The 26,615-nt window shown below is 52.8% G+C and overlaps 1 protein-coding gene and 1 non-coding gene across 2 annotated transcripts; both read left to right on the top strand.

Annotated features, from left to right (window-relative positions):
* Positions 1-834: 834 nt before the first annotated feature.
* Positions 835-26,170, top strand: NCAN (neurocan). The gene is made up of 15 exons (XM_067032557.1): positions 835-981; positions 5,217-5,296; positions 6,178-6,585; positions 9,074-9,248; positions 9,359-9,486; positions 10,048-10,341; positions 11,254-11,853; positions 12,051-13,511; positions 17,576-17,692; positions 18,683-18,796; positions 20,288-20,446; positions 21,585-21,667; positions 22,394-22,538; positions 23,301-23,483; positions 23,736-26,170. Exons 2-15 carry the CDS (start codon positions 5,224-5,226, stop codon positions 23,879-23,881), a joined length of 4,086 nt encoding a protein of 1,361 aa, XP_066888658.1. The 5' UTR covers positions 835-981; positions 5,217-5,223; the 3' UTR covers positions 23,882-26,170.
* TRNAK-UUU (transfer RNA lysine (anticodon UUU)) lies at positions 6,672-6,744 on the top strand. The gene has a single exon. It is a non-coding gene; the product is annotated as a tRNA-Lys (tRNA).
* Positions 26,171-26,615: the final 445 nt, after the last annotated feature.

Raw genomic sequence — 26,615 nt, forward strand, 5'->3', positions numbered from 1 at the left:
GAGCGGCTGGGCCCGTGAGCCATGGCCGCTGAGCCTGAGCGTCCGGAGCCTGTGCTCCGCAATGGGAGAGGCCACAACAGTGAGAGGCCCGCATATCACAAAAAGGAAAAAAATAATAATAATAAAAATAAAAATTCATCTATGTTGTAACATATATTAGTACTTCATTCCTTTTTATGGCTGAATAATAGTCCACTGTAGACCTTTTAAGATCAGGGGTCTCCCTGCAAAGACACGCACATGCCGCCTGCTCAAGGCCAAAGTATTTCTGTAACAACAGTACCCGGTCCACGGCAGGTGCTCCATAAAAGTTGACTAGGTAAGGGAATGAATGAATGAATGAATGATAGTTCTAGCTGGCGCTGGCAGAAACAGCTCTGGGTGTGACACACCTGGGCTCTGACTCTGCAAGTCTCTTACCAGCTGTGTGAACCAACCAGGGAGCTTTCTGTCCTCTCTGAGCCTCAGCTTCCTCTCTATACATGGCGTAAAACAGTAACTGTAGACAAAACTGCTTCAAGTGTGAACCTGCCGAGTCAGGCAGACCAGGGTTGGAATCCCAGCTCAGTGCTTCCCCTCTGCGTGACCTTGGGAGAGACTTCGTCTCCCTGGGGTCTCAGTTTCCCCATCTGTAAGATGGAGCAGGCCCCACTGCGGGGCGTCTGGGGACACTTAACGTGGCACCTGGGGCGAAGTGAATGGGAGGAAGTCAGGAACAGTCTTCCCCAGGGTGGGGTGAGTGGTCGTAGGACTAGGGAGGGGCTTTTAGGCAGAGGGAGCGCCCTCCCTCGCGCAGTTGGAGGCGGCTGGCTGCCAGGAGCGCATGCGCAGAGCAGCCCCGCAGCCCCTTTATAAGCGCTGAGGCGGCGCTGGGGCGAGCGGAGCACAGGGCTCAAGGGTGGACCCGGCGCGGATTGAGAGCAGCCAGAGCGTCCTTTGTGCCGGTTGACCGCCGCGGGATGCGTCCGAGCTAGGAGCCAGGTGGGGGTCCGTCGTGGGGAGGGGGCCGCGTTGAGGGAGAAGTCCTTGAAAATAGAAACAGAGCCCGAGATTGGGGAGGGGGGATCAGAGAGAAGCCCCCAGAATGGTGAGGGGGTTTAGAGGGGGAGGGAAGCCCCGGGGTTGGGGAGGGAACCCACACTGGGAGAGGGCTTGGGAATGTTAAGGGGATTCGGATTTGGGGGCAAGGTTGTCTGGGGAATTCGGAGACGACCCCGCGATGGGGAAGGGGCCGGGCTGGGGGTGGGTCTTAGAATTGGGGAGGCACTGGGAACCAAGGCTAGGGAAGGGGCACCCGAGTTCAGAGAGAAGAGGGGGACATCCACACGTTGTGTGGGGGACTCTGGAACAGGGCACCCCGTGTCTGAGCTGAGACACCCCAAGATTTTAAGTGGGGATTCCCAATTTGCAGATGAATGCAGGATTCCAGGGTGGACTGCAGTGGGGAGGGGGCTCCCAGACCAGCCTGAGCCCAATGGACGGGGTCTGCACTGAGAGTGAATCCCGATAGGGAAGGGGTGCCCTGCAGTCTCCCTGTCTTTTTGGCTCAAGTCTTGTCACCACATCTTGACTCGGGGAGGAGGCTCTGGGGGCTCCATCCCAAGGTGGTCCCTGTTGTTCCCCGGAACTTGGAGTTGGGGAGCTGTCCCTTCTCCCAGGGAGCACATTGTGTCTCCGAGGTGAATGCTAGTTGAGAGCCTCTTAAAGCCCCCAGTTATGGATCCCAAGGACCCGTAAAGAGCACCCAGTCTCTAGAGGGGAGCCACCCCAGTACTTCCACATCTGGCCACATCCTCACAGCTAGACACAGATCCTTGCCTCACCCCTTCCGTTCCATCTGGCCACATGGATGCATGTGGAAGTCCTGGCTTGGCTTGGGGGCACAGGCGCTGGGAAGGAGGGGGCTGGGACCCCAGGCCCAGCCTGGGCAGGAGCAGTCCCCATTCCTGTTCCTCTTTGTTCCTCTCAGCAGCATTAATGGGAGACAGCCAGGCTGAGGAGAGGGTTGGCGCTGGGCCCTAGCGGGGGATGTGGGGCAAGGGCCAGGAGGGAGGGCTGGGCAGACCATGGGACCCCAGACCCCAGCAGCCTCGTTGGCTTGTGGACATTTCCAAACGGAAGGCGTCCCCCAGGAGGTAGGGACTTTGTGTGTGTGTGTGTGTGTGTGTGTGTGTGTGTGTGTGTGTGTGTGTACCCCATACTGGGAGAAGGTGTGTGCTTATGGGGGAACCCGGGGCCCTCTGTGACTCTAATGTGACCAAGGTTGTGTCTTTGTCAGGAAACTTGTGCTGGGGGCCACTTCACCAGGTTGCAAAATGATGTGTGCCCACCAGTCACCAAAGCCACAATTTATCCAGCCTGGTCTGTGCCAGGGGCTGGCAGCTACGTGAGTGAGTGTGTGTGAGGAACTGTGTCTGACAGAGTGGCCTCATCGAGGGGTTTATGTGGGGAGCCTGAGACTGTGGGTGTGTGTCTTTGTGCAGAAGACGTGCTGCCTGGCTTGTAAGTGCCCATATTGTCTCTCTTTGTTAATGTCACTGTGAATCTTTGAGTGTGTGTGTCTCCTAGGCTCTGAGCCTAGAGTGTGTGGCTGTGTATGTGTCCCGTGTGGGCAGCAAGGGTCCTCCCCATGTGATTGGCAGTGTGGACCCTGAGTGGGTGAGTGTGAGATCTGGTCTGTGTACAGAGTTGGGGAGCTTATGGGAGAGACATTGACAGGGGTTCAGGTCTCCAAGGGACAACCTGAGATGATTTACTGAGCCCGGTTTCCTTTCTTCTCCAAGGAGTTCCATGCTCGAGCCCATGCACACAAATATGCTCTGACTCCAAGGCCAGTAACACATACACACGTGTGCTCATAGCCCCTGCTGAGGGGTACTTGAACCCACACATCCAGAGACCACACTGGGTTCCCTACGCCCCACCCAGTGCATATTGCTGCTGTGGACCCTCGTACATGTTCACACACCACAGGGAGCAACCTCATGGATATCCTTGCCTGGATGCACACGCAGGCACAAACACACAAAAATGCCTACTGGCAAACTCACCCTCACTCAGTGGCTTCTGAGACAGGAGGTGGATGTGAGGGAGGGAGAGACACACGCGCGCACACACACACACACACACACACTCTCTCTCTCACACACACACTCTCTCTCTTTCTCTCTCTCTCTCTCCCCCCTCCTGGGCCACCCCTCCCACAAAGCCCCACAGGCCCCTATTTGCATATGTATGAGGCTCATGCATTATTAATGAGGGGACAAGCCCCAGACAGCTGTGTAAATGCTCACCTCTAGTGGCCCTGGGGAAGAGGTATTTTAAGAGAAGGGGTGTGGGTGTGTGAGGTGCAACTGGAGGGGATGGGGTGTGTGGGGGAGGGCCTGGGGGGTAGTGCAACTGAGCCTTTGTGTGTCACCTTGTTGGACCACCATTGCATATTTGAGTGTGTACACAAGGCTTTGTGTATAAGCAGCTGTTGTTTAAGTGAACATTTCTTGGACTTCACACGTCTTAGCTCATTTCATTCTCACAATAACACTCTGAAGTATGTGCTGGTTGATCCCTATTTTACAGGTGGGAAAACTGAGGCACGGAGTGATGAAGCAGCTGTCTAGGATCCTGCAACATGTAGGGAGTAGAGAGGCAGGGTTTGAAGCCAAGCCATGTGGATATAGTCTGAGCTCTTAACCATACAGAGTATGTGTGTGTGTGCACGTGCATGAGAATTCTCTGAACTCGCCCCCTCCTAAAACTCTCTTGGGGTAGGTGCAGCCCAGAGTCCTGCCCCAGCCTCTAATACCCATCCAGGCCTTGGACAGCCAACAGGGGACCCCGCCCTGCTCAGGGTTCCAAGGGGGAGAAATGAGGACAGCCCGGGATGGAGGCAGAGGTTGCTGAGGTTTACAGGTCGGTAGTTAGGGGCACCGTCCCAGAAGCTGGCCTCTGCCCTGCTGTGCAGCCCCAGGCAAACCGCTCACCCTCTCTGGACCCCGAGATGCTGCCCTAAGAAGGCAAGAAGGAGACCAAGGGGGTGGGTAGTGCTGCCGAAGAGTTCAGCACCACGGACAGGTCCCTGGCCTGCCTCCCTATGGTGGGGCCAGCTGTCCCCCTCAGGACCCTATTCTGGACTCCATCCACACTGGCTATTCTTTTATCAGGAGGAGGGTGCAAGGGCTGGGTTTGTAGGTGATGTTCTAACTTCCCATCTGCCCCCACCTTCTGAGCCCCCCCAGCGGGGGAAGGGGAAGGGGGTTCCAGAGGGGTAGGACGCACCACCACCCCAGGGTTTCTAGTCTGGAAGAATGTGAGGTTTGGGAGGGCACTGCTGTATCCCAGTGTTTGGAATGGGCCTTGCTTACAAGTAGTGCTCAATATTTGTCCACTTTATGCTCATGTGCCACAACCCCTATAGGAGTCTAGACCCACAACTGGAGTTTCTCTGTGGACCTAGAAGGCATCTTTTCCAGTCAGTATGAATTCAGGAGGAGGATGGGGTGGGCGAGGGCGAGGTCCCTTCCTCCAGCTGGGACTTGGCAGCTCTTCAAAAATCCCAGAAACCAGGAATAGAATCTTGGCGACAACCAAATCCTGGAATTGAAGCTGAGAATCGTGTCAGTCAGCAAACCCAGATTACAGGCTGGCTTGGAGTCCAGTCTGCTGCCAGAACTGGGGACCCCAGGCAGACTAGGACTGGCTGCTGCTCTCTAGGAGCCCCCAATTTGATTTGGGAGGCTGACTTGAAAAATGGGACTTTGATCTTGGCTATGTTAAAGTCAATAATAGCAGCTGAAATTTACTCCTTCATTCCAGGCAGTTCTAAGCATTTTATATGTATTGACTATATTGACTCACCTATCCCTTCCAACTACCTCATGTTATCCCCATCTGACCTGCAAAGAAATTGAAGCACAGAGAAGCTAAGCTACTTGCTCAAGGTCACCCAGCAAGGAACAGGCAAAAGACAACCCCAGGTTTGATTCCCTCCAGCACCCATGCTCTGACCATAGGACTTCACTGCTCGGATTCTGACGTCAGTTGGTCCTGGGTTCGGATTCTGGCACAGCCCTGGCTTGCTGACTGTGTGACCTTGAGTGACACACTGGCCTCTCTGAGCCCCAGTTTCCAGATCTGTAGAGTGGGAGGAATTGGTCCTTTCTTGCCGACTGTCTAGGACGGTTGTACTCACCCCTTCCTTCCTCTCCATCTTGTTTCAGGTCCAGAATGGGGGCCATGTCTGTCTGGGTCTCAGGCCTCCTGATTCTCCAGATGCTGCTCTTTGTGGCTGGGGAACAGGGTGAGTTGGCTTGTGCGGTGGGAGAGGTTGGGGTCTGGAGAATTGACAAGATGGGGCAGCTTTTTAACTTGAGAGCCTTCTCCTGCTGGTTCTCTGGCTTGGTCTGGAGAATAAAATGAGAATAGATGAAAAAAGTCTTTGAACAGTCAAAAGCGAACAAGACACCTGAGAGGTTATTTTTAGTCATTGCCAGCGGAGGCTAGAGGTTCCCGCCTCTCACTGTTTTGCTGAGATGAGCTGAAGAGAGAGAGAAAAAAACGAGGGAGAGAGAATAGTATGAAGATTGATTAGTGATGCCTGCCATAGGTGGGACAATAGAAATAAAGGTCTGTGTGCCTCTCCCTGGCATCTCCCCAGTAGCGGTCAAAAGCCCAGACTTTAGAAACGCCTCCTGATTTGCTCTGTGGCCTTACGCAATTATAATGATGTCTCTGAGCCTCAATTTCCTCAACTCCCCCAAAAGAGGATGAGACATGGCTACCTCTGCAGATGGTTATGAAAATCAAATGAGCTGATTGCTATTTATAAAGTGCCTGTTATATAGAAGGTATTCCACAAACACCGTTTCTCTTCCAATGGCTGTCTCTCGCTTAACTTTTGGGGAAACCATGGCTCAGAGCAGAATAGTGACTTGCCCATGGACATATAGTGAGTCAGTGACACTGAGAGTTAAATCCCTGGCCTCCAGGGTCTGGACTTTGAGGGGAAGCAGAACTATGAAGGGATTCGACCCTATTACCCCTCTTCTGCTCACAGATGGGTTGCAGATCACAGATCTGTGTACGGCATTGTGATGTTGTGTAGGCAACCTAACCTCTCTGGCCTCAGTCAGAGGGTCCTTGCCTCTCAGTCAGGCCCTCTCTCCACCTCCTCCACCCCAGGCACACAGGACGCCACTGCTGCTGCCACTGCTGAGAAGGGGCTCCACATGCAGAAGGTGGGGTCTGGGTCGGTGCGGGCTGCGCTGGCAGAGCTGGTGGCCCTGCCCTGTCTCTTCACCTTGAGGCCACGGCCAGGTGCAGCCAGAGAAGCCCCTCGGATCAAGTGGACCAAGGTGCGGACTGCATCAGGCCAACGGCAGGACTTGCCCATCCTAGTGGCCAAGGACAACGTGGTTCGAGTGGCCAAGGGCTGGCAGGGACGCGTGTCACTACCTGCCTACCCGCGGCACCGGGTCAACGCCACGTTGCTACTGGGGCCACTGAGGGCCAGCGACTCCGGGCTGTACCGCTGCCAGGTGGTGAGGGGCATCGAGGATGAGCAGGACCTGGTGCCCCTGGAAGTGACGGGTCAGTTGGGGGAAGGGGAGGGGCCAAGGCTGGGATGGGGAAGCCCATCCACTGAATGTCACCTTAGAAATTACTCCCTGGGGAATTCCCTGGTTGTCCAGTGGTTAGGACTCTGCACTTTTACTGCCGAGGGCCCAGGTTTGATCCCTGGTCAAGGAGCTAAGATCCCACAAGCAAAAAAAAAAAAAAAAAAAAGGAAAGAAAAGAAATCACTCCCTGAACAGTGATTTGCTTTCAGTTCTTCTGATAAAGTGAGGAAGAAAGTCTCCATGGGTACGCCTCTCTCTTTAACATCTCTTTCTTTCTCTTTTAGCTAAGAGAGAGCAGCCTCTGGCTCAGTCTCTTATAGACCACAGCATTTCATAGGATTTCATAACCTTGTTTTAAGTCCATTTCACGGTTACCTACTTTCGCATAAGGCAAAGGATATTGGCTTTCTATTTAAAATCGGAATACAAATTTCCTTTTAAAATAAATGTTTTTAAAAAGTGAAGTTCTTTTTAAAAAGTGGATCGAAAATATAGATTAAGTAAATAAGTCACCAATGTAACCAATTCCTATATTAAATTGTTTCTGTTGAAATAGTGTAGTTTCTGTTTTCCTAACCAATCAAGATGAACAAGGCAAAAAAATTTTTTTTTTTAATTATTAAATCAAAGTCCTAGGACAGGGCATGACACACAGAAGATGATCAATTGATATTTGACGAATGAATCAATGAATGGATTTGTGGGGTTTTTTGGCTGCGTTTTGGGTCTTCATTGCTGCGCGTGGGCTCTCTCTAGTTGCAGCGAGTGCGGGCTACTCTTAGTTTGGTGTGCAGGCTTCTCATTGCGGTGGCCTCTCTTGTTGCAGATCATGGGCTCCAGTAGTTGTGCCTGTGGGCTCAGTAGTTGTGGCTCGCAGGCTCCAGAACACAGGCTCAGTAGTTGTGGCGCATGGGCTTAGTTGCTCCAAGGCATGTGGGATCTTCCTGCACCAGGGCTTGAACCCGTGTCCCCTGCATTGGCAAGTGGATTCTTAACCACTGTGCCACCAGGGAAGCCCAATGAATGGATTGTTGTGTGGAGAATATCCTGTGGACTCTTACTGGGAAGTCAATTTCCCTTAACCTATGCTGGCCAGGAGCAAAGTCCCTGCACCCTCTGTTCTGGAGCACAGTCTTTCCCCAGCCAACAGTGTCTCACTGCATATTTTATGGGGTCAACCAATCATCCCCTTTCCAAGGCCTTGTTCTCAAAACTGATAAACCTCAAAGAAAACTGATAAGTGGTGAAAGAAGAGAATTCCATCTCTGGGTTTGGTTAGTTCGTTCATTCAGCCAAACATTTATTGAGCAGCTACCACACGCCAGCCTGGTGCTGGAGACATAGCCATGAGTGAGACACAGCTGCTGCCTTCTGGGAGCTCTCAGTTTGATAAAATGGAGCAAAATGTTTAACACCTTTGTTTTGCTCAGCCATTTCTCTCATCCCTAAATCAGAATTTGAGTCACAGTGAGCTTATTGATGCTTCATGTCCTGGCTTACATATCACCTCCTCCAGGAAGCCTTCCGTGACTCCATTTCTAAGCTGGGCAAGAGCCACATTTGGGGGCTTCCCTGGTGGCGCAGTGGTTAAGAATCTGCCTGCCAATGCAGGGGACACGGGTTTGAGCCCTGGTCTGGGAAGATCCCACATGCCGCGGAGCAACTAAGCCTGTGTGCTACAACTACTGAGCCTGTGCTCTAGACCCCACGTGCCATAACTACTGAAGCCTGTGCACCTAGAGCCCATGCTCCACAACAACAGAAGCCACTGCAATGAGAAGCCCACGCACCGCAACGAAGAGTAGCCCCCACTCGCCACGACTAGAGAAAGCCCGTGCGCAGCAACGAAGACCCAATGCAGCCAAAATAAATAAAAAATTTTTAAAAACCACCACATTTGATCACCCACTGCTGCCTTTGCTTCCCCTATGTATGCATGTACTTAATTCCTAAAAGGCAGAATCTCTCTCTCACTCTTCTCCATGCCTCCTGTCACCTCCAGAGCCTAACCCTAGGCATGAAGAGTGCTATCTTTGGAGTCAGATCTTTCTGGATATAACTTCTGGCTCTCCCTTATACAGGTTATGTGGCCTTAGACCTGTCCCTCAACCTTTCTGAGCCTTAGTTTGCTCCTCTGGAAATAGGGATAATCATAGGGTTGCTGTAAGATTTCAATGAGATAATGCTTATAAATGCTTTTTACATAGCAAATATTTAACAAATTCTAGCCCTTTATGGCCATTGCTATCATTTCCTCATCTGTAAAATGGAGGCATATCAGTCTCACTCCCCATCATCACCCTAGCACTATGCCTGTTGCTGAGTGAACAGACTTGGTACAGGGCAGTGTAGGGCAGCAGGTCTGTTATTATCAGACTGGGTGGTGGGGAGGCATTCTGCAAGAGCAAGGTCTGTTCTTGAAGATTACAGCATAAATCATCCTGGATGTTTCCCCATAGGTGTTGTGTTCCACTACCGAGCAGCCCAGGATCGCTACTCGCTGACCTTCGCTGAGGCCCAGGAGGCCTGCCGTCTCAACTCGGCCACCATTGCAGCCCCGCGGCACCTGCAGGCTGCCTTCGAGGATGGCTTTGACAACTGTGATGCCGGGTGGCTCTCTGACCGCACTGTTCGGTGAGGGGGTACACAGGGTAGGGAGATGGAGAGCTAGCCCCTGGAGAAAGATGGTCCTTGGGGGCCCCAGGAGCACACATCTGAGAGGGACCCCCACCTTGTCTTGTCAGGTATCCTATCACCCAGTCCCGTCCTGGTTGCTATGGTGACCGTAGCAGCCTTCCAGGGGTGAGGAACTATGGGAGGCGAGACCCACGGGAACTCTACGATGTGTATTGCTTTGCCCGTGAGCTGGGGGGTAAGTCTGGGGCTGGCAGAACACCCCCTTCCCTGAGCCCCATTACCCTCCCTAACCCCCATCCTTCTCTAAGTCCTTCCTAGCTCTCCTAAGTTTCATCCCTCTCTAAACCTGCAGCCAAGATCTGAGCCCACCGGTTTCCTGAGCCTTCCTCCTCTCCTTGAGCCCCTCTCCTTCTCTGTGCCCCTTCCCTCTCTCTGAGCCTCTTCCCTCTCTGAGGCCTTGTCCCCTTCTCTGAGTCTCTCCCACTTCCTGCCCCCCCTCCCTCTTCCTACTTCCCTCCTCACTGAACCCCCCTCACCAAGGCCCTCCCTCTCTCTGAAGCTCAACTCCTTAAGTTACCTGAGGCCTGAGTTACCTCACTTGAAAAAGAAAGTGAAGCCCCCTCTTAGCACTGCATGAGAGGTAACGACAGTGATGTTCTGGCGATGGGGGCACGCAGCTGCGGCTGCCGCAACCCAGATCCAGCCAGATCAGGGCTATTTGGGGTGGGACCCCCTTGCCGGGCTCCGTGGGAGGGTTCTTGGGGCCCCTCTGACCTTCTCCCGCGCCTTCCCGCAGGCGAGGTCTTCTACGTAGGCCTGGCCCGCCGCCTGACACTGTCCGGCGCGCGTGCCCAGTGCCGCCGCCAGGGCGCCGTGCTGGCCTCGGTTGGACAGCTTCACCTGGCCTGGCATGAGGGCCTGGACCAGTGCGACCCGGGCTGGCTGGCCGACGGCAGCGTGCGCTACCCGATCCAGACGCCGCGCCGGCGCTGTGGGGGCCCAGTCCCTGGCGTGCGCACCGTCTATAGCTTCGCCAACCGCACCCGCTTCCCGGCGCCGGGAGAGCGCTACGACGCCTACTGCTTCCGAGGTGCGCGTGAGGCCACGCCCCTTGAGTGTGCGTCCCCCTGTGGCCACGCCCCAAGGGCGTGCACCTTGATAACGGCCGCGCCCCCGGGAGCTTGGCTTTCTAGTAGAGGTGGAGGTCAGGCAGGGGAGAGACGCAAGAAAACTTGCGTGAGCCACGCCCCCAGGGAAAGGTCATACCCCTGAGACAAGCTTTCCGTAGGATCCCCGCCTTAGAGGAGGACGAGCCCCAGAAAAGACCAAACTCTGGGGGGAAGCCCTGTTTAGTGGGTGGGCTATGTCTCCTGAGATCTCTGAGAGACACACCCCTGGATGGAACAGTTCTCACCTGGAGCCTTGCCCATGAGCACCCGCTGGGGAGGAAGTGATGCCAACTAGCCATGATCCCTGAGCAAGGCCACACCCCCAGGGATGGGACCCGGGATGACCCTCACCCTTGGGGTGGGGCCACACCCTCAGAAGCTGCAAACCTCAAGTCAAGTCCAAGGAACTGAGTCTTATGTATGTGTAAGCGGGGGTGGGGGGGTGTTGGGATCTCTTCGTAGGAAGGCCATGTCCATTAGGCGCTTTCTCTTCCGTGGGAGGAGCCATGGTCCAGGTCTGACCTGCCCCCCTGAGAGCTGGCCACTGCCTGAGCTTCACCCACCAGCCAAGCTGTCTCTTGACCCTTTACTGTGACCGGTTGACTCTGACCTTGACAGTGGACCCCAGCCTGAACAGCGAGGATGATAACTTTGCGTCTCCGTCTCTCAGTCAGGGGGGATCCCAGAAACAACTCAGAGAGACAGAGGGGCGCAGAGAGACAGAGATACATAGACGATCTCTGCTGTAGCATGCTGGAATGTGGGTAGACTTCAGGCAGAACTTCCAAGCCAGCCCCTGGGCCTAACACAACCTCTTCTGCTTTCTTCCACAGCTCATCACCCTACATCACAACGTGGAAACCCAGAGACCCCGTCGTCTGGGGATGAGGGGGAGATTCTGTCAGCAGAAGGGCCCCCCGCCCAAGAACTGGAGACCAGCCTGGAGGAGGAGGAGGAGGTAGTCACCCCAGACTTCCAGGAGCCTCTGGTGTCCAGTGGGGAAGAAGAGCCTCTGATCTTGGCAGAGAAGCAGGAGTCTCTAGAGACCCCCAGTCCTGCCACTGGGGGCCTCACACTAGCCTCAAGGCCTGCTCTGGAGGCTGAGGAGGTGTGGCTGAGCACGGTGTCCCCCGCCCCCAGCAACGTGGAGGCAGGCACTGCGGTGGGCATGCACACAGAGGCAACCCCAGCCAGCCCCACGCCCAGGAGGAGGGGGCGCTTTAAAGGGTTGAATGGGCGCCACTTCCAGCAACAGGAACCCCAGCGAGGGCTGAAGGGGGTGCTCCAGGCCAGCGTCCAGCCCCCCACCCCAGAGGTTGCTGGGAATTACGTGGAGCCTCCCCTGGCCACAGGAGCCACTGACGCCTTGGGGAGTGGCCGGAGCCAAAGCCCCTGGGCTGTGCTGACCAATGAGGTGGATGTGCCTGGAGCTGGTGAGTGGGGTCCAAGGGGGAGATGGGACCTGCCTGGGGATGTAAGGGGGACAGGGGAGGAGACTCCGAGTCACAGTTGGGTCCCCTGGCCTCACCAAGCCTCAGAAGACCCCTCTTCCTCAGGCCTGGAGCCAAGGAGACAATCAGCCGAAGGAGCTGCTGAGAGATAATTATAATTACTGTTGATATTGTTTCAGGTTCCCCTGGTGGCAGGAGCCCCCCAGAGCCCTGGCTGTGGCCCCCAACCATGGTCCCACCCATCACCCTTGGCCTGGAACTAGAGGAAGCCAAGGGCCCCAGTGTGAGGCCAGCCACCCCCGACCTGCCCTGGTCCTCCTCGGAGGCCACTGCCTTGGCTCCCAACCCCTTGAAGGGCCCCAGCACTGCCCGCTGGGAGGCTTCTCCCACAGTCATTTCTCCAGACCTCCCTGTCATAGCCATGCTTCGTGCCCCCAAACTGTGGCTCCTGTCACACCCTACGCCCCTCCCCACTGATGCCAGTGAGGTAAAGGGGTATAGTGAAGCCATGGCTGCTGCCCCACCCTCCCCTGCCTCAGAGATCGAGGCCAGCCCCCAGGATCCCATCCATCCAGAAGTGTATTCCCTGCCCTCCTCCTTGGGCCTGACGGGACAAGGTGGAGAGGCCACGTCCCTGACACTCAGCAGCCATGGAGAAGGAAGTCCTACAGCTGCTTTTCAGGCAGCCACAGACACACAAGCTGGAGCTGGTCCTAACTCCTTCAGAGCAGACTTCGGAAAAACTGGGGGGACCAGACCTACTGGGCTCAGCAAAGCTGAGCACCCCAGATCCAACCCACAGGCTTCTGTGGATGGGAATGTGGTGGCGGCCGTCACTCCCACTGAGACTGCCACTGAGCCCATGGGAGCCAGAGGCATCTTGGGGTCTGAGTCTGGGGTCTTCAACACAGCAGAGACCCCCACTTCCAGCTTGCAGGCCAACTTGGACGAGGCACAGGGCATGTGGCCGTCACTGCACAGTGAAGGGCTAGACCCCCATTCCCCATCTGCACCCTTGGGGGTCCCTGGGGTCTCCTTGATGCCCAAGGTCACCCCGCGTTTGGAGCCTTCGGCTGCTACAGATGGAGAAGCCACAGTGGGTCCCATGGATTCCATGGCCGCACTAGACACCAGCGGTGCTGGTGGGAATTGGAAACCTGGATCCTACGTGGTTGAGGGAGCTGAAAGCCCCACCTTGAGCCCTCAAACGGCTGTGGATACAAGTGTGGTGATGTCCCTCATGTCCCTGGATCTGGGGGACAAGGTTGGGGTCCTGGCCATGCCCACAATGGCCTCCTCAAGCTCCCAACCCCGTCCAGAGCCGGAGGGCCAGATGGTGACCCAGGGCACCCTGAGAGGCTTGGAGCCTCCACATGAGGGCAGCCCCTCAGGGGAGCCCGCTCTTCCTCCTTGGACACCGACAGCAGCCAGCAAGGACAAGCCCATTTCGGTTTCCTCGGGAGAGCCTATAGTGCCGTGGGACTCCCCCAGCACTCTGCTGCCTGCCTCCCTGGGTCCAGAGGAGTTTGAGCTGGAGGTCCTGGCGGGGAGCCCAGGTGTGGAGAGCTTCTGGGAGGAGGCAGCAAGTGGAGAGGAGCCAGCCCTGCCAGGAACCCCTGCGAATGGGAGTGCAGAGGAGGGTGAGTTGGAAGCTCGTCGTCTCATCAGGTCACTGTGTCTGTGCTCAGGAACCAGGGGCTGGGGTAGGCCAGAGCTGGGAGGAAGGACTGTTCTTGGGAGCCTGGGAAGGTTTCTAGCAGGGGATGATGTTGAAGGCGGGAGCTCATTAGGCCGAGTTGAATTACAGAAAGTGTATTCCTGGCAGAGGCACTAGCCTGGGCAAAGGCCAGGAGGTGAAGCTGTGTTTGATGTGTTTTATGAACAGCGAGTAATGAGGCAATGATGAGGTGTTGGGCGGAGTTTGGTTTGGGGGATGAGTACAGTCAGCAAATCATGTTCATGGCCACTCTCAGCTGACAGTGTTGTGTGATGCTGGGGTCCTGCCTTCAGCGATGCCTCAGTCTGGGGAAGACAGAGCTGGTTACAGGCAACCCCCCTGGGGTGGGGCTGGAGGGAGGAGGCATGGCAGGGGGACCTTCCTGGACAAGTGTTGAATTGCAGCCGGAATTCAGTGGTGCAAAACGTGGGGGGGCCTCAAGCCACAGCTAAAGTGGGTGCTGGGAAGGGGTGGGAGTGGTGGGCATCACCCCCATTTTGTAGACAGCAAACTGAGGCTCAGGGAGGTATGTCACTACCAGCTAGTCAGTGGTCAAACCTCAATTGGCACCCAAATCCACATGTGCCTTGGTTGCTCTATGCCCAGCAGAGTCCAGAGAAAGCCATCACCCTGTTCTCCTGGGGCCAGGTCTGCCTATAACTCAGCCTGCAAATTCCAGCCCTTTATTTTTTAGGTCCTGCCATATTGAGCTATTCTTTCGGTCAAGTGAGCGTTAAAAAAAAAAAAAAACAAAAAACGAAGAAGCAGCAGCTAATTAAAAGGCACACTTTTTCAGAGTTGCAAAACACTCTTATTAACACGATTGGTTTTACAATCAATCAGTAACACTTGCTCCTTTTTTTTTTTTGCGGTACGCGGGCCTCTCACTGTTGTGGCCTCTCCTGTTGCGGAGCACAGGCTCCGGATGCACAGGCTCAGCGGCCATGGCTCACGGGCCCAGCCGCTCCGCGGCACGTGGGATCTTCCCGGACCGGGGCACGAACCCGCGTCCCCTGCATCGGCAGGCGGACCCTCAACCACTGCACCACCAGGGAAGCCCTTGCTCCTTTTTTTGAAGGCAGAGCGTCGTGGTGATGGAAACAGCCAATGCAGGGTTTCATCACCCACCCTGTCATCTCTGGGTTGTGTCTGGGGCTGCGTCTTCTTTTCTTAGATGCCCAGGAGGCAGGTGGACCCTGGGCAGGGGCACTTGCATCAATGAAGGCTTATGCTTATTGGCGACTGCCTTTGTGCTTGGGTTGGTCTGAGCACTTTACTGGAATCATCTTGGTTAATCTTTTTAATGTCCTTAAGGAACAAGTTCTAGTATGATCCTAACTTTACAGATGGGGATACTGAGGCACAGGGAAGCCAAGTGACTTGTGCAGAGTCATGCAACTGGGGAGTGTCAAGGATAACGTTTGATTCCAGGCTGTCTGACAACAGTCTCTGTCTCAATCACTGGGCTCTAAGATGCTTATTTCATTGACATCAAACAAAACAAAAAGCCCTGAGGTCTTGGGGAGGGGTTAAGCTTGCCCAAGGCCAAAGGAACTAGAGAAGGAGTGGTCAGGTGGGAGGGAAACCACAAAGAAGTGTACTAAGGAAAGTGTGTTGAGAGGAGCCCCCCAGGGCCACGACTGGATCTGTCTTGGACTTTGTTGGTTTTTCGGCTCCAGACTCAAGCCATGGGCAGCCGGGGTGGAGAGAGGCAGCCAGTGCTGGGGGAGACCTGGGCGCCTACTCACCTACTGCTTGCAGCAGAAATGCTAATGAAGCCAAAAATAAATGCAGCACCAGCAAGCGACTGAGTCACCGCCAGTCTGTGGGCAGGTGTCAGCAGCTCGGGGCACCTGGTGGGGCTTACACGTCCTGGCGCCTGGCAGCCCCACGCATGTGCCCGCACGTGCCAGGGTGGCACCAGGCACAGAAATAGCCACAGGCCTCTCTGGCCATCCGTGGTGGTACACGCCACTGCCCCAGGGACCGGCTTCAGTCACTGCGGGCAGGCCAGCAGCTACCTTTATGCAGTTAGCAAGCAACTATTGAGTGCTTGCTCTATTCCAGGCACCATGTTGAGACCAAGTCTCTTGTCCTCTGGAAGGTGACATTCTAGAACAATGCTCTAGAACTTTCCCAGTGATGGAAATGTTCTCGAGCTACGCAGTCTAATACAATAGCAACGAGCCATTGGTGGCTACTGAGCACTTGAAATGTGGCTGGTGTGACTAAGGAACTGCGTTTTAACTTTTATTCCATTTTAATTAATTTAAACTTAAAGAGCTGTGTGTGGCTGCCATGTGGAACATCACCGCTCTGGGGGGAGGCATGGATAAGAAATGATGGTCCTAATAAATTATATTGGAGGTTAGAAAGTAATAAAGACAAAAGAGAAAAGTAAAGCAAGGGATGAGGGATGCCAGTGGGTGGGTTTTGGTTTTGGAAGCGGGGTTAGGATGAAGTTGAGCAAGACTGAAGGACGTGAGAGAGGAGCCATGCAGAGATCTGGGGGGAAAGCAGTTCAGGCAGATGGAATAGCTTGTACAAAGGCCCTGAGGCAGGACCATGTTTGGTGTGTAGGAGGAACAGCAGGGTCAGTGTGGCTGGAGCGGAGTAAGTGAAGGAGGGAGAGGAGGATCAGGCAGGGAGATATTGGGGAAGATTGCACCGGGCCCTGTGGGCTGAAGTAAGGATTTTGGCTTTTCCTGTGAGGGCAATGGGGAGCCATGGAGGAGTCTAGGCAGAGGAGGAACATGACCTGACTCAGGTTTACATGGGCTCCCCCTGGCTGCTGTGGGGAGAACAACCTCTTAAGGGTGAAGGCGGAGTCCAGAAGATCAGGGAGGACGTGACTGCTTGTCATCGTCTCAGTTTCTTGTGGGCCTCCAGACCAGGACAAAACAGAAACAAATTCTAGGTTATAGGGCCTGAAGAGAGGGCCTTAGTCTTGGCTCTTGTACTGTCCTGTTGAGTGGCTTTGAGCTAGGCCCTGCCCTCCTCCGGGTCTCATTTCTGGTATCTTGCAGTGGAAGGGTTGACACTGTCTGACAAGGGATAGGGGTCATCTGGGGTACATGGGGGCTCTTGCTCTGCCCCTCCAAGACTCCAGGGTGGTCCAGAGACCACCCACCAAGGCCTCTGAGCCCCTGAGATGGGGAGGGGTGACCCTCCTGCCTCCAGGGAAGCCCAGCTGAGGAATGAGAGAGGTGGACAGGGCCTCACATTCAACTCCCCATGGATGCCCTGTCCGTGTTAAGCAATGTTGAGACCCCTCATGAGGCCCCAGGCTGATGTACAGAGAGCCAGTCATGGCATTACGGTCAGCACTGGGAGAGCAGGATGAGTTATTTGTATTTTCATTTTATACATTAGGCAACTGAAATTCACAGAAGTAATTTGCCCAGGGTTCCCTAGTAAGTGGCAGAGGCAGGAATTGAACCAGCCTCTCTGACTGCACAGCCTATGGTTATTACTGCTATAATCCACCACTTCTCCACACTGTAACCACTGAGGTTGCATCAGAAGAGGTTGAGCCACACGGATGAAGGAAGTGATGGTTCCCACTGGTCCCAGTGCCGTTCATACCCCATCTAGAACCTATGTCCACTTCTTTGCTCCAAAGTATGAGAAGTACAATGACCAGTTGGATATTTCTAGAAAAATGGGGATAAGTCAAGGAGGGCACTTAAACCATATTCTATGAGAAGACTTCCTAAGAGAAGCTGCAGGAATCCCATTCTAGTTCGGTCCAAGGAAGGACTTTGCCATAGCTAGGGCACCCCACAGATGCTTTGACCAATTCCTGGAAAGAGTAAGCTCATCACAGGGGCATGTGAGAGGAAGCTGGCAATTAGTTATTGGGAAGTTATAGAGGGGACTCCACAGAGAGGGGTGGAACAAGAGGGCCTTTAGGGGTCTGAGGTCTGGATTCCCTGGGAGGCAGACTTGGTGGTCTGACTCCTTCCCGTACTCCTGTCCATCCTGCAGTCCCCTTGGATCCCTGTGAGAACAACCCTTGCCTGCATGGGGGCACCTGTAAAGCCAATGGCACCATGTATGGCTGTAGCTGTGACCAGGGCTTTGCTGGAGAGAACTGTGAGATCGGTGAGTATCCCAGACTCAGGATCTGAACACAGACTTTTTGATTCAGAGCCCTGGGGTCTATCCCAGCAGCCATCCCCATGAGGATCAGGGATCACAAAATGCTGGTGGCTTCAGATGCTCCCTTCCCCTCCCTCACTCCTTGACTCCAGTAAATCAGCCTCAGCAACAACCATCTGAGGTTTCATCCTCAGGGCTGAGGCTCTGGTGTGCTGCCTCCCATTACTACCAGGCAGGGGTGGGGAAGGGGAAGATAAAAGGATGGTAAGGCTCAGACTCCCACCAGCAAAGGGCCCCAGGGGATCGCCTACCCTCTCCTGGGTGGGCAGGGGTATAGGCACCACCACCAGAACTGTTGGAAGCTAGCCCCAAAGCCCAACACAAGAAATATGACAAATTATGAAATTATAACAATAACATAAATGATATAATTTCTTGAGCTCTTCCATTGACTACTCACAACCACCACTGTGGAGGTGCTATTATTATCACCACTTTGCAAAAAAAAAGAAACTGAGTCTCAGAGAGGGCAAGTGACTTGCCTGGCATTGTACATGCCTCAGGGACTATCTACACAGGGATTGGGAGAAGAGGTGCTCAACTGATTGCTCCCTGTACCTACAAACAACTTCATGATTCTGTACAAATCCTTGTAAGTACTCCACACTCTGAAGACCCTTCAGCTTCGACATTCTATGGGTCTGTTTGCCAGACCCACCTTCACTGTTCTGGAGTCAGGGGGAACGTCCTGCACACTCTGGCTTTCAGCCAGCCCAGTGGCATCTCCTCTCATTGATTCTAATTCACATCACTTGTGTGAGGTTCCACCCCCTTGACCTCCAGAGTCATTGGGCCATCAGTGCAGACCACCGCTATTGTACTCAGGTCTGGGATAGATGGTAGGGTCATGACCGCATCTTCTGCCTGGTTCTCCGTGGGGACTGGGAGCCACGGGGAGGCTGACCTCTGACTCAGCCCCACCTTCCCCTCCAGATATAGATGACTGCATCTCCAGCCCCTGTGAGAATGGAGGCACCTGCATCGACGAGGTGAATGCCTTCGTCTGCCTTTGCCTCCCCAGCTACGGGGGCAGCCTCTGTGAGAAAGGTGAGTCTCTGCCGAGACCCCAGAAACAGTACCAGGAGCAGGGTTGGGTGCTGGACCACAAGCTTCCCACACATGGAGCTCCAGGTCTCTGCCTCTGGTTCCATGGCTGTGAGTCAGACAGGCAGGAGGCGAATAATTTTCTTGAGATAAAATTCACATAACATAGAATTAACCTTTTTAGAGTGTACAGTTCAGTGGCATTCAGTACATTCACAATGTTGTGCAACCACCACCTCTAGCTAGTTCCAAGACATTCTCATCAGCCCCAAAGGAAATCCTGTCCCCATTAGCCATCACTCCCCATTCCTCCCCTCCAGCCCCTGGCAACCACTAATCTACTTTCTGTCTCTATGGATTTGCCTATTTTATATGTTTCATATAAATGTAGTCATACGCTCTGTGTCTTTTTGTATCTGGCTTCTTTCACTCAGCATGATGTTTTTTAGGGTTCATCCACATTGTAGCACATGTCGGTGCTTCATTCCTTTTTATGGCTGAATGGTATTCCATTGGATGGGCCACATTTTGTTTATCCATTCATCACTTGATGGACCTTTGGGTTGTTTCCCCCTTGTGGCTAATGTGAATAGTGCTGCTATGAATGTTCATGTACACGTTTTTGTTTCAATACCTGTTTTCCATTCTTTTTTTTTTTTTTTTTTTTGTGGTACGCGGGCCTCCGTTGTGGCCACTATTGTGGCCTCTCCCGTTGCGGAGCACAGGCTCCAGACGCGCAGGCTCAGCAGCCATGGCTCATGGGTCCAGCCGCTCCGCGGCATGTGGGATCTTCCCGGACCGGGGCACGAACCCGTGTCCCCTGCATCGGCAGGCGGATTCTCAACCAGTACGCCACCAGGGAAGCCCTATGTTTAACTTTTTGAGGAGCTGCCAGACTGTTTTCCACAGGGGCTACACCATTTTACATTCCTACCAGGAATGCACAAGGGTTCCAATTTCTCCATATCCTTGCCAGCACTTATTGTTTTCCTTTAAAAAAAAAAATTATAGCCATCCTAGTGGGTATGAGGTGGTATCCCATTGTGATTCTGATTTGTTTTTCCTAATGATTCACGTTGTTGAGCATCTTTTCATGTGCTTGTTGGCCATTTGTATATCTTTTTGGGAGAAATGTCTATTTGAGTTTTTTCCCAGGAGGGAAATTTTAGGCCTTCCTGAGACCATTTCCTGAGGTCCCAGGATGTGGCCAGATCAGAGAATGAGACATTAGAGTTGGGATAAGAGGGGATGGGTGTAATGATCTTCCAGTTGAATCTCTTCCTGCAACAGAGAAAAGAAGTGAATATGGGAGGAGGGAGGTGAAAAGGTGGGGGGACAGAGTGGGGACTGGGGGATGGGCCCAGGGAGAGGGTTGATTTAACCCCACAGTGACCTTGGATTGGGCCCTCTCTCTGGTGGGCTGGTGTGCTCACGGCTGGCAAGCAGGCCTCGGCTTGAGGCCAGCACCCTTCATGCTCCCTTTCCACCTCCCAGACACAGAGGGCTGTGACCATGGCTGGCACAAGTTTCAGGGCCACTGCTACCGCTACTTCGCCCATCGGCGGGCATGGGAGGATGCCGAGAGGGATTGCCGCCGTCGAGCCGGCCATCTGACCAGCATCCACTCACCCGAAGAACACGGCTTCATTAACAGTAGGGACTCTGTGGTGGGCAGGGGTGGCCTTTCCAGTCCCTTTGTCAGGGGATTCCCCCCAGGGTCCTGAAGACGCTACCTTTCTGAAGCTATGTTCATTAATGCAAGCCCTGACCACTTATTAATTCGAGTGTCTATTTATTCACTTGTCAGTTCATTCATTCACTTCACTCATTCTCCTACTATTTACTGAGCACCTGCTACGTGCCAGGCACTGTTCCAGGCACAGAGACACACATTGTCCTGTCCTTAGGAAGTGACGTTCTTGAAGAGGATATAGTCAAACAAGTAAATATCTAATTAAATAAGTCTATCCTAAAATTTAGCTGGTTCTCAGAGCACTGATGACAGTTAAAACAGGGCCAGGGGACAGAGGGTGATGGAGAAGCATCTGTGGTGCGGGGGATGAAATGAGGGAGGAGCAGAGATTAAGAGAAAGAGGGGTGTCCCATAAATTAAATCCAACATTTATTGATTTACTCATTATTCCTTCTGCTCTTTTTCATCCATTTATTTATTCACATTTTCCCCATCCCATCCCCTGTTAATTCTTTAATTTGTTCATTCCCTGGTTCAGTGGCTTTTTTCCTCTATGTAATCAAACACACATGCATCCAGCTGCTTCCTTCCTCCTCAGTGACTGATTGGCTCATTTAGATTCACCTGCCTGCCCTGTCCAGCCTTGCTCGCTGGCTCTCTTAGCCCCTACTCTCTCATTTCTGCAAAGATCTGACTTGTCTTTATTGTTTCCTCTGGCCTTTTGTTTAAGCCACAAATTGTGACAAGGCCAGGAGCCTAATTCCAGCCCTTTCCATGCCCCAACCCCACTCCCCAAGTATGAGGGCAGCCAGAGCCTCAGCCTGCTAGGGAATGGGGGGATGTGGCTTCCAGCCCATGCCCCCCAGGCTGGCAGAGGGGCTGGGGTCCTCCCCTCCAGCTCAAACCCAAAACTGGGGGAGGGGCTCTGGGTACCCACCCCCTCCATTCTCATCTTCATCCACTTCCCCTTCCAGCCCACCTTCAGGCTGGGGAGGGGGCTGAATCTCCCCTCCCACACCTCCCACCTGGCCTCCAGCCAGCAACCTAGGCTGGGGGAGGTGCAAGTACCCAGCCCTCACGACACCCCACACCCCACAGGTTTTGGGCGTGAAAACACGTGGATCGGCCTAAACGACAGGATCGTGGAGAGGGATTTCCAGTGGACGGACAACACGGGACTGGTGAGTGGTGGCAGCCTGGGGGCCTGGGTCCCTGCAGTCAGACTGTTCACTTGGGCCCTGCGTAGAATGGAGAGTTCTGGGTAAGCTGCAATGACCTGGCCCTCTGGCTTCACTTTAGTAAATTTTATGTTATATCTTTTTCACCACAATTAGAAAAGAAATCTACCTCCTCTCCTCTGCCATGAGAACTGGCCCCAGCCTACTCTCTGACTACACTCGAACTGGATCAAGCAGCCCCAGCCCTCCTGGCCTCTGTTCTGTTCCTCAGATAGGACAAGCTCAGTCCTGCCTCAGGGCCTTTGCATTAGCTATTCCCTCTGCTTAGAACTCTGTTCCCTGCCTGTGTTGTTCTTATCCTTGAGTCTTCCTTCAGCTCTCCTGTTGCCTCCTCAGGGAAGCTCTCCTGGACTTCCAGTCTGAGGTCAACTTTTGTTCAACTATTTATCTAACAATGAGTGACCCATGTGGAAAACAGACTGTCAGGGAGTGAGCCGGGACAGGAGGACCAGGGAGGAGGGCACCACAGCCTCGTAGCTAGAAGAGGGTTGACTTGGACTGTAGTGGCAGCCACCCTCAGGGCAGGCAGAACAGTGCTCATTGTAGAGATGGAAACACTGAGTCCCTAAGAGTTTGAGTGGTCTGGCCAAGGGAATCCCACAGTGCCAGTGCCAGAGCCTGGGACAGGCTGCATGTCCCCTGAGCAACCCCTGCTCCTCATTCTTACAGCAATATGAGAACTGGAGAGAGAACCAGCCCGACAATTTCTTCGCGGGTGGGGAGGACTGTGTGGTGATGGTGGCACATGAGAGCGGGCACTGGAATGATGTTCCCTGCAACTACAACCTCCCCTATGTCTGTAAGAAGGGCACAGGTAGGCTGCTACTCTCCCTCCCACCCCTTCTCCCCCGACCTTCCCTCCTGCCTATCACTGGTTCGTTGTTTTATTTAAGTTTGTAAATGTAGGAGTCAGTCCAGCCCAGTTTTCACTCTTCAGCACTATGTGAGGGTACCCATTTTCCCCCTACCCTCGCCAACTCTGTGTTATCAAACTTTTTGTTCTTTGTTCATCTAAGTCCTGAAAAACAGTATCTCATTGTTATCATAGTTTGCATGTCTTTGAGGATGAGAATAACCAGCTCTTCATATGTTGATAAGCTGTTTATATGTATTTGATTTCCTGTGACCTACCAGTTCATTTCCTTTGCCTAATTTTCTATCGGTTCATTGGTCTTATTGATTTGTAAAAGCTCTTTACATATTAAGGAAACATATATATGTATATGTATATCCTCAAGTCCACCTTTCTCTTATACTTTTCTTCATTCTTGCTTCTGTTTCTTTGACAATTTTCATATCCTTTTTTCCATTCATTTGCTCAGATTATTCTTGCCTCCCATCTCCTTCTTTCCCATCATGCACAAGAATTAGGGGGTGGGATGTGTCCAGGAGGTTCCTGCCCCTCAGCAGCTCCTGGTTTGGGCTCCACCCAAACCAGAAGACATTCATTTCTAGCCCTTTGAGGTCACAGCTGGGCAAAAGGTGGGACCTGTTGAGGGTTCATCTCAACAAGAGATGAAACCAGTCCAGCCCCAGTCCCATCCACTTCTTTAACTGGAGGTTCCTCTGTCCCCAGTGCTGTGTGGTCCCCCTCCAGCAGTGGAGAACGCTTTGCCCATCGGTGCCCGCAAGGCCAAGTATAATGTCCACGCCGCTGTACGCTACCAGTGCGACGAAGGATTTGCCCAGCACCACGTGGCCATCATCCGATGCCGGAGCAATGGCAAATGGGACCGGCCCCAAATTGTCTGCACCAAACGTAAGTGGCTTCCCCCAGACACCCCAACAAAAGTTTCCAGCTACTTGTAGTCTCCAATTAAGCATCTCATGACTACACACATTGATCTGGTTGAATGTCTGCCTGATAATACGGCCTTGCAGATAAGTGAGAAGTTACTAGCTTGCCTGGTGTTCCCTCCATTTCCCCCTCCCCCGAGGAAGCCTGTTCCATCAGGCCACCCACCACTCATCAGATTCTGCCACGTCCCTGTCGTCCCTCACTTCCCTGCAGCCAGACGATCCCATCGGATGCGGCGACACCATCACCACCACCAACACCACCACCAGCATCACCACCACAAATCGCGCAAGGAGCGCAGAAAACACAAGAAGCACCCAGCAGAGGACTGGGAGAAGGAAGAAGGGAATTTCTGCTGAAGAACCAGGCAAAAGAAAGCACAATCCCCTTCCCACACCTCCCCTGGAGCCTTCACCTGGGGAGGCAGAGCCCAGAGAGAAACAAGAGGGTCCGGAAGCCCCTGAGTCCCAAACCACATCCCCCCATACATAACCATTTGTAAAAAGCTCCTCTCTCCTTTTTCTTACATATACAAGGTCCTCTTGGCAGGTGTAGCCATGTGTCTGAAAAGTCAGTTCTAGTCAGGCTGAACTCTGGGAGCATCTCTCAGTGGAGGGAAGCACAATTGGCAAAGATCATTCTTTGCACTGGTTTAGTCTTTTGTTGGCAAGGCTGACTGCCAGTTTGGGAAATAAGGCTTTGATAAGGGTGCAAGAATGTGTGTTTGGATTCGCACTAAGGAATTGCTTTTACCACAAGAGATTCAGATTTAGTAAACTGTCAGATGTCCTAAGTGCAGGCTGAAGCCTATAGTGAAGGTCACTGGCTTTGGGAGTAGAAAATTACATGGACACACACTGCTTGAACTTGATGACTGCTCTTCCTTCACCTTGGACTTCAACCTAAGTCAGTCCTTAGTCTTGGTGGATGAACTGAGTGTGGAATTCCTATGTACTGAATTTTAGGAATGTTTTTAGAACAACATCCCTCCGTGCCCTCAGAGTTAGGGGTCAGAATAGTCAGAGAAATTCGTGGGCAATGAAGGGAAGCTGTATTGCTTGCCCTCCTAGGTCTAGTCCAGTGCTGAGATTTGGTGGTTCTGCATGTGGTGAATTATACACACACACACACACACACACACGCGCACACACGCACACACACACACACACACACACACACACAGATGAGAGGGTGTTTAGGGCTCAACAAACCCAGATTTCTTCCCCCTCCATCTCTCAGGGAGACAAAGAACCTCCTTCCTGGCCAAGGAGGTGCCAAGTTTTCCAGCTCGGTGCCCATATCCATCCCTCAAGCAGACATTGGTAGTGCCCCTGCCATGGGTCCCACCCCTACCCCTACTCTATTCCTGTCTCCTCCATTCATCACCTGGTGGACTAGAAATGCTTAAAACTTGAAGTAGTGACATCTACCTGCGGTCATGTAGAGAGATGTGCAGTGTTAAAACTGAAACACGCACACACGCATTTTTCTCTTAGTTTTTTAATTTTTTAAGTGGTAAAGAACTCACCTTGCCTTCCTCCCCAGAATCTGAAACCTGTAAAAACTTTCCCCGAGCCAGAAGTCGGGATTCAGCTTCCTGATCCCTGGCAGGAAAGATCCACAGCTTTTCCTCCATGTCCTTTGTCCACTCAACATCTCTAGTCTGGGTAACATCTGTGGATTAGTGTTAAAAACCACAGTGGAGAATGGCCCTCTGCAGGAAAGAAAAATAAGCAAATGTACAGTCCATCTAAGGGTTCAGTAGAGAAAGAAATGTGTTGGCTGAGCCTATATCCCTCCTGGGAAGTACTAATCATAGTTGACAACTATGGAGTAGGTACCATGCTAAGGACTTACACACACTGCCTCCATGAATCTTCTCAACAGCCCAGTGACTTAGGAACCATTATTTTCCTATTTTACACAAGACAAAACTGAGGCTCAGATAAGAGAAAGGCACTGGCTTGCAAGACAGGAATAAGGATTCGGTCCTGCCTCTGGCTGACTCCAAACCCTGCTCTCTATTTTGGGGGGAAGGAATTGAAACATAATCATTCTCTAACTCGCAGGAAGATTTAGGAAAAGATTGAGAAGTGTAAACTAGACCTGCATCCTTGACCACGGTCTTTAGTGTTCCCTGCTATAGACATTATCCACTGTTCCATGTTATGGTTATTGTTGAGAAAACCCAGGGATATAGGTTTGCCTTCTAGGTTTGATAATTCCTCTTGGTTTAAGAAATATAAAAACAATAACACATCTTCAGTCATCCATGTCACAAAAGAATTTTCCTTTGTTTGGAGTGGGGGGCTCTGGGGATGCAACTTTTTTGGGGGTGTCTTGGTTTATGCTCCTTACCCTTGACCACCTCAGCCCCTTGCCCTGCCCCCACCCCAGCTCCATGGTGGGAGGGGGCTCTGATATTTTCTAAGGTGGGTGGTTTGTCTTTTGGTCTTTCCCTTTGAGATGTGCGTGTGTGTTTGCGTGTGCTGCGCGTGTGGCATGCGTGTGAGTGTGTGTGTGCGTGAACAGCTTTGGATTCTGTTGGTTATGCTGTCAGCTGCAGTGTTCCGTGGGTCTGTGGTATCTGACACTATGGACATTAATGTATTCCTTGGACATTTTAATAAAATTTTTTAACAGTTCAACCTGCCTCCTGACACCTTTCTTCATTCATTCACTCAGCAAGGACTTACTGGGCAGCTATTATATGCCGTGTACTGTGCTGGGTGCTGGGGAGATAGTGGTGGACAGAACAGATGTGACCCCTGGGAGGTGGTCAGGGGAAGCTTCCTAGAGGAGGTGAATGGAATCTAAAGGATGAATAGCATTAACTAGACAAAGAAGGGAAGAAAGGAAGAGAGTTTCAGGCAAAGGGAAGAGTAAAAGTGAAAATCTTCTTGCAGAAGGGAACATGGTTCATTTGAGAAACAGCAAAGAGTCCATAGTGGCTGGAGCGGAGTGACAGAGGTAGACAGTAGAGGGAGATGAGGTCAGAGAGGCAGAGGATGGATCACTCAGGGCAATATGGGCTGTAATGAGAAGTTTGGGCTTTATTCTAAAGCAATAGTGGCAACAAACAACATAAGCAAG

This window comes from Kogia breviceps, chromosome 4 (assembly GCF_026419965.1).
Source record: "Kogia breviceps isolate mKogBre1 chromosome 4, mKogBre1 haplotype 1, whole genome shotgun sequence".
Taxonomy (NCBI): Eukaryota; Metazoa; Chordata; class Mammalia; order Artiodactyla; family Physeteridae; genus Kogia; species Kogia breviceps.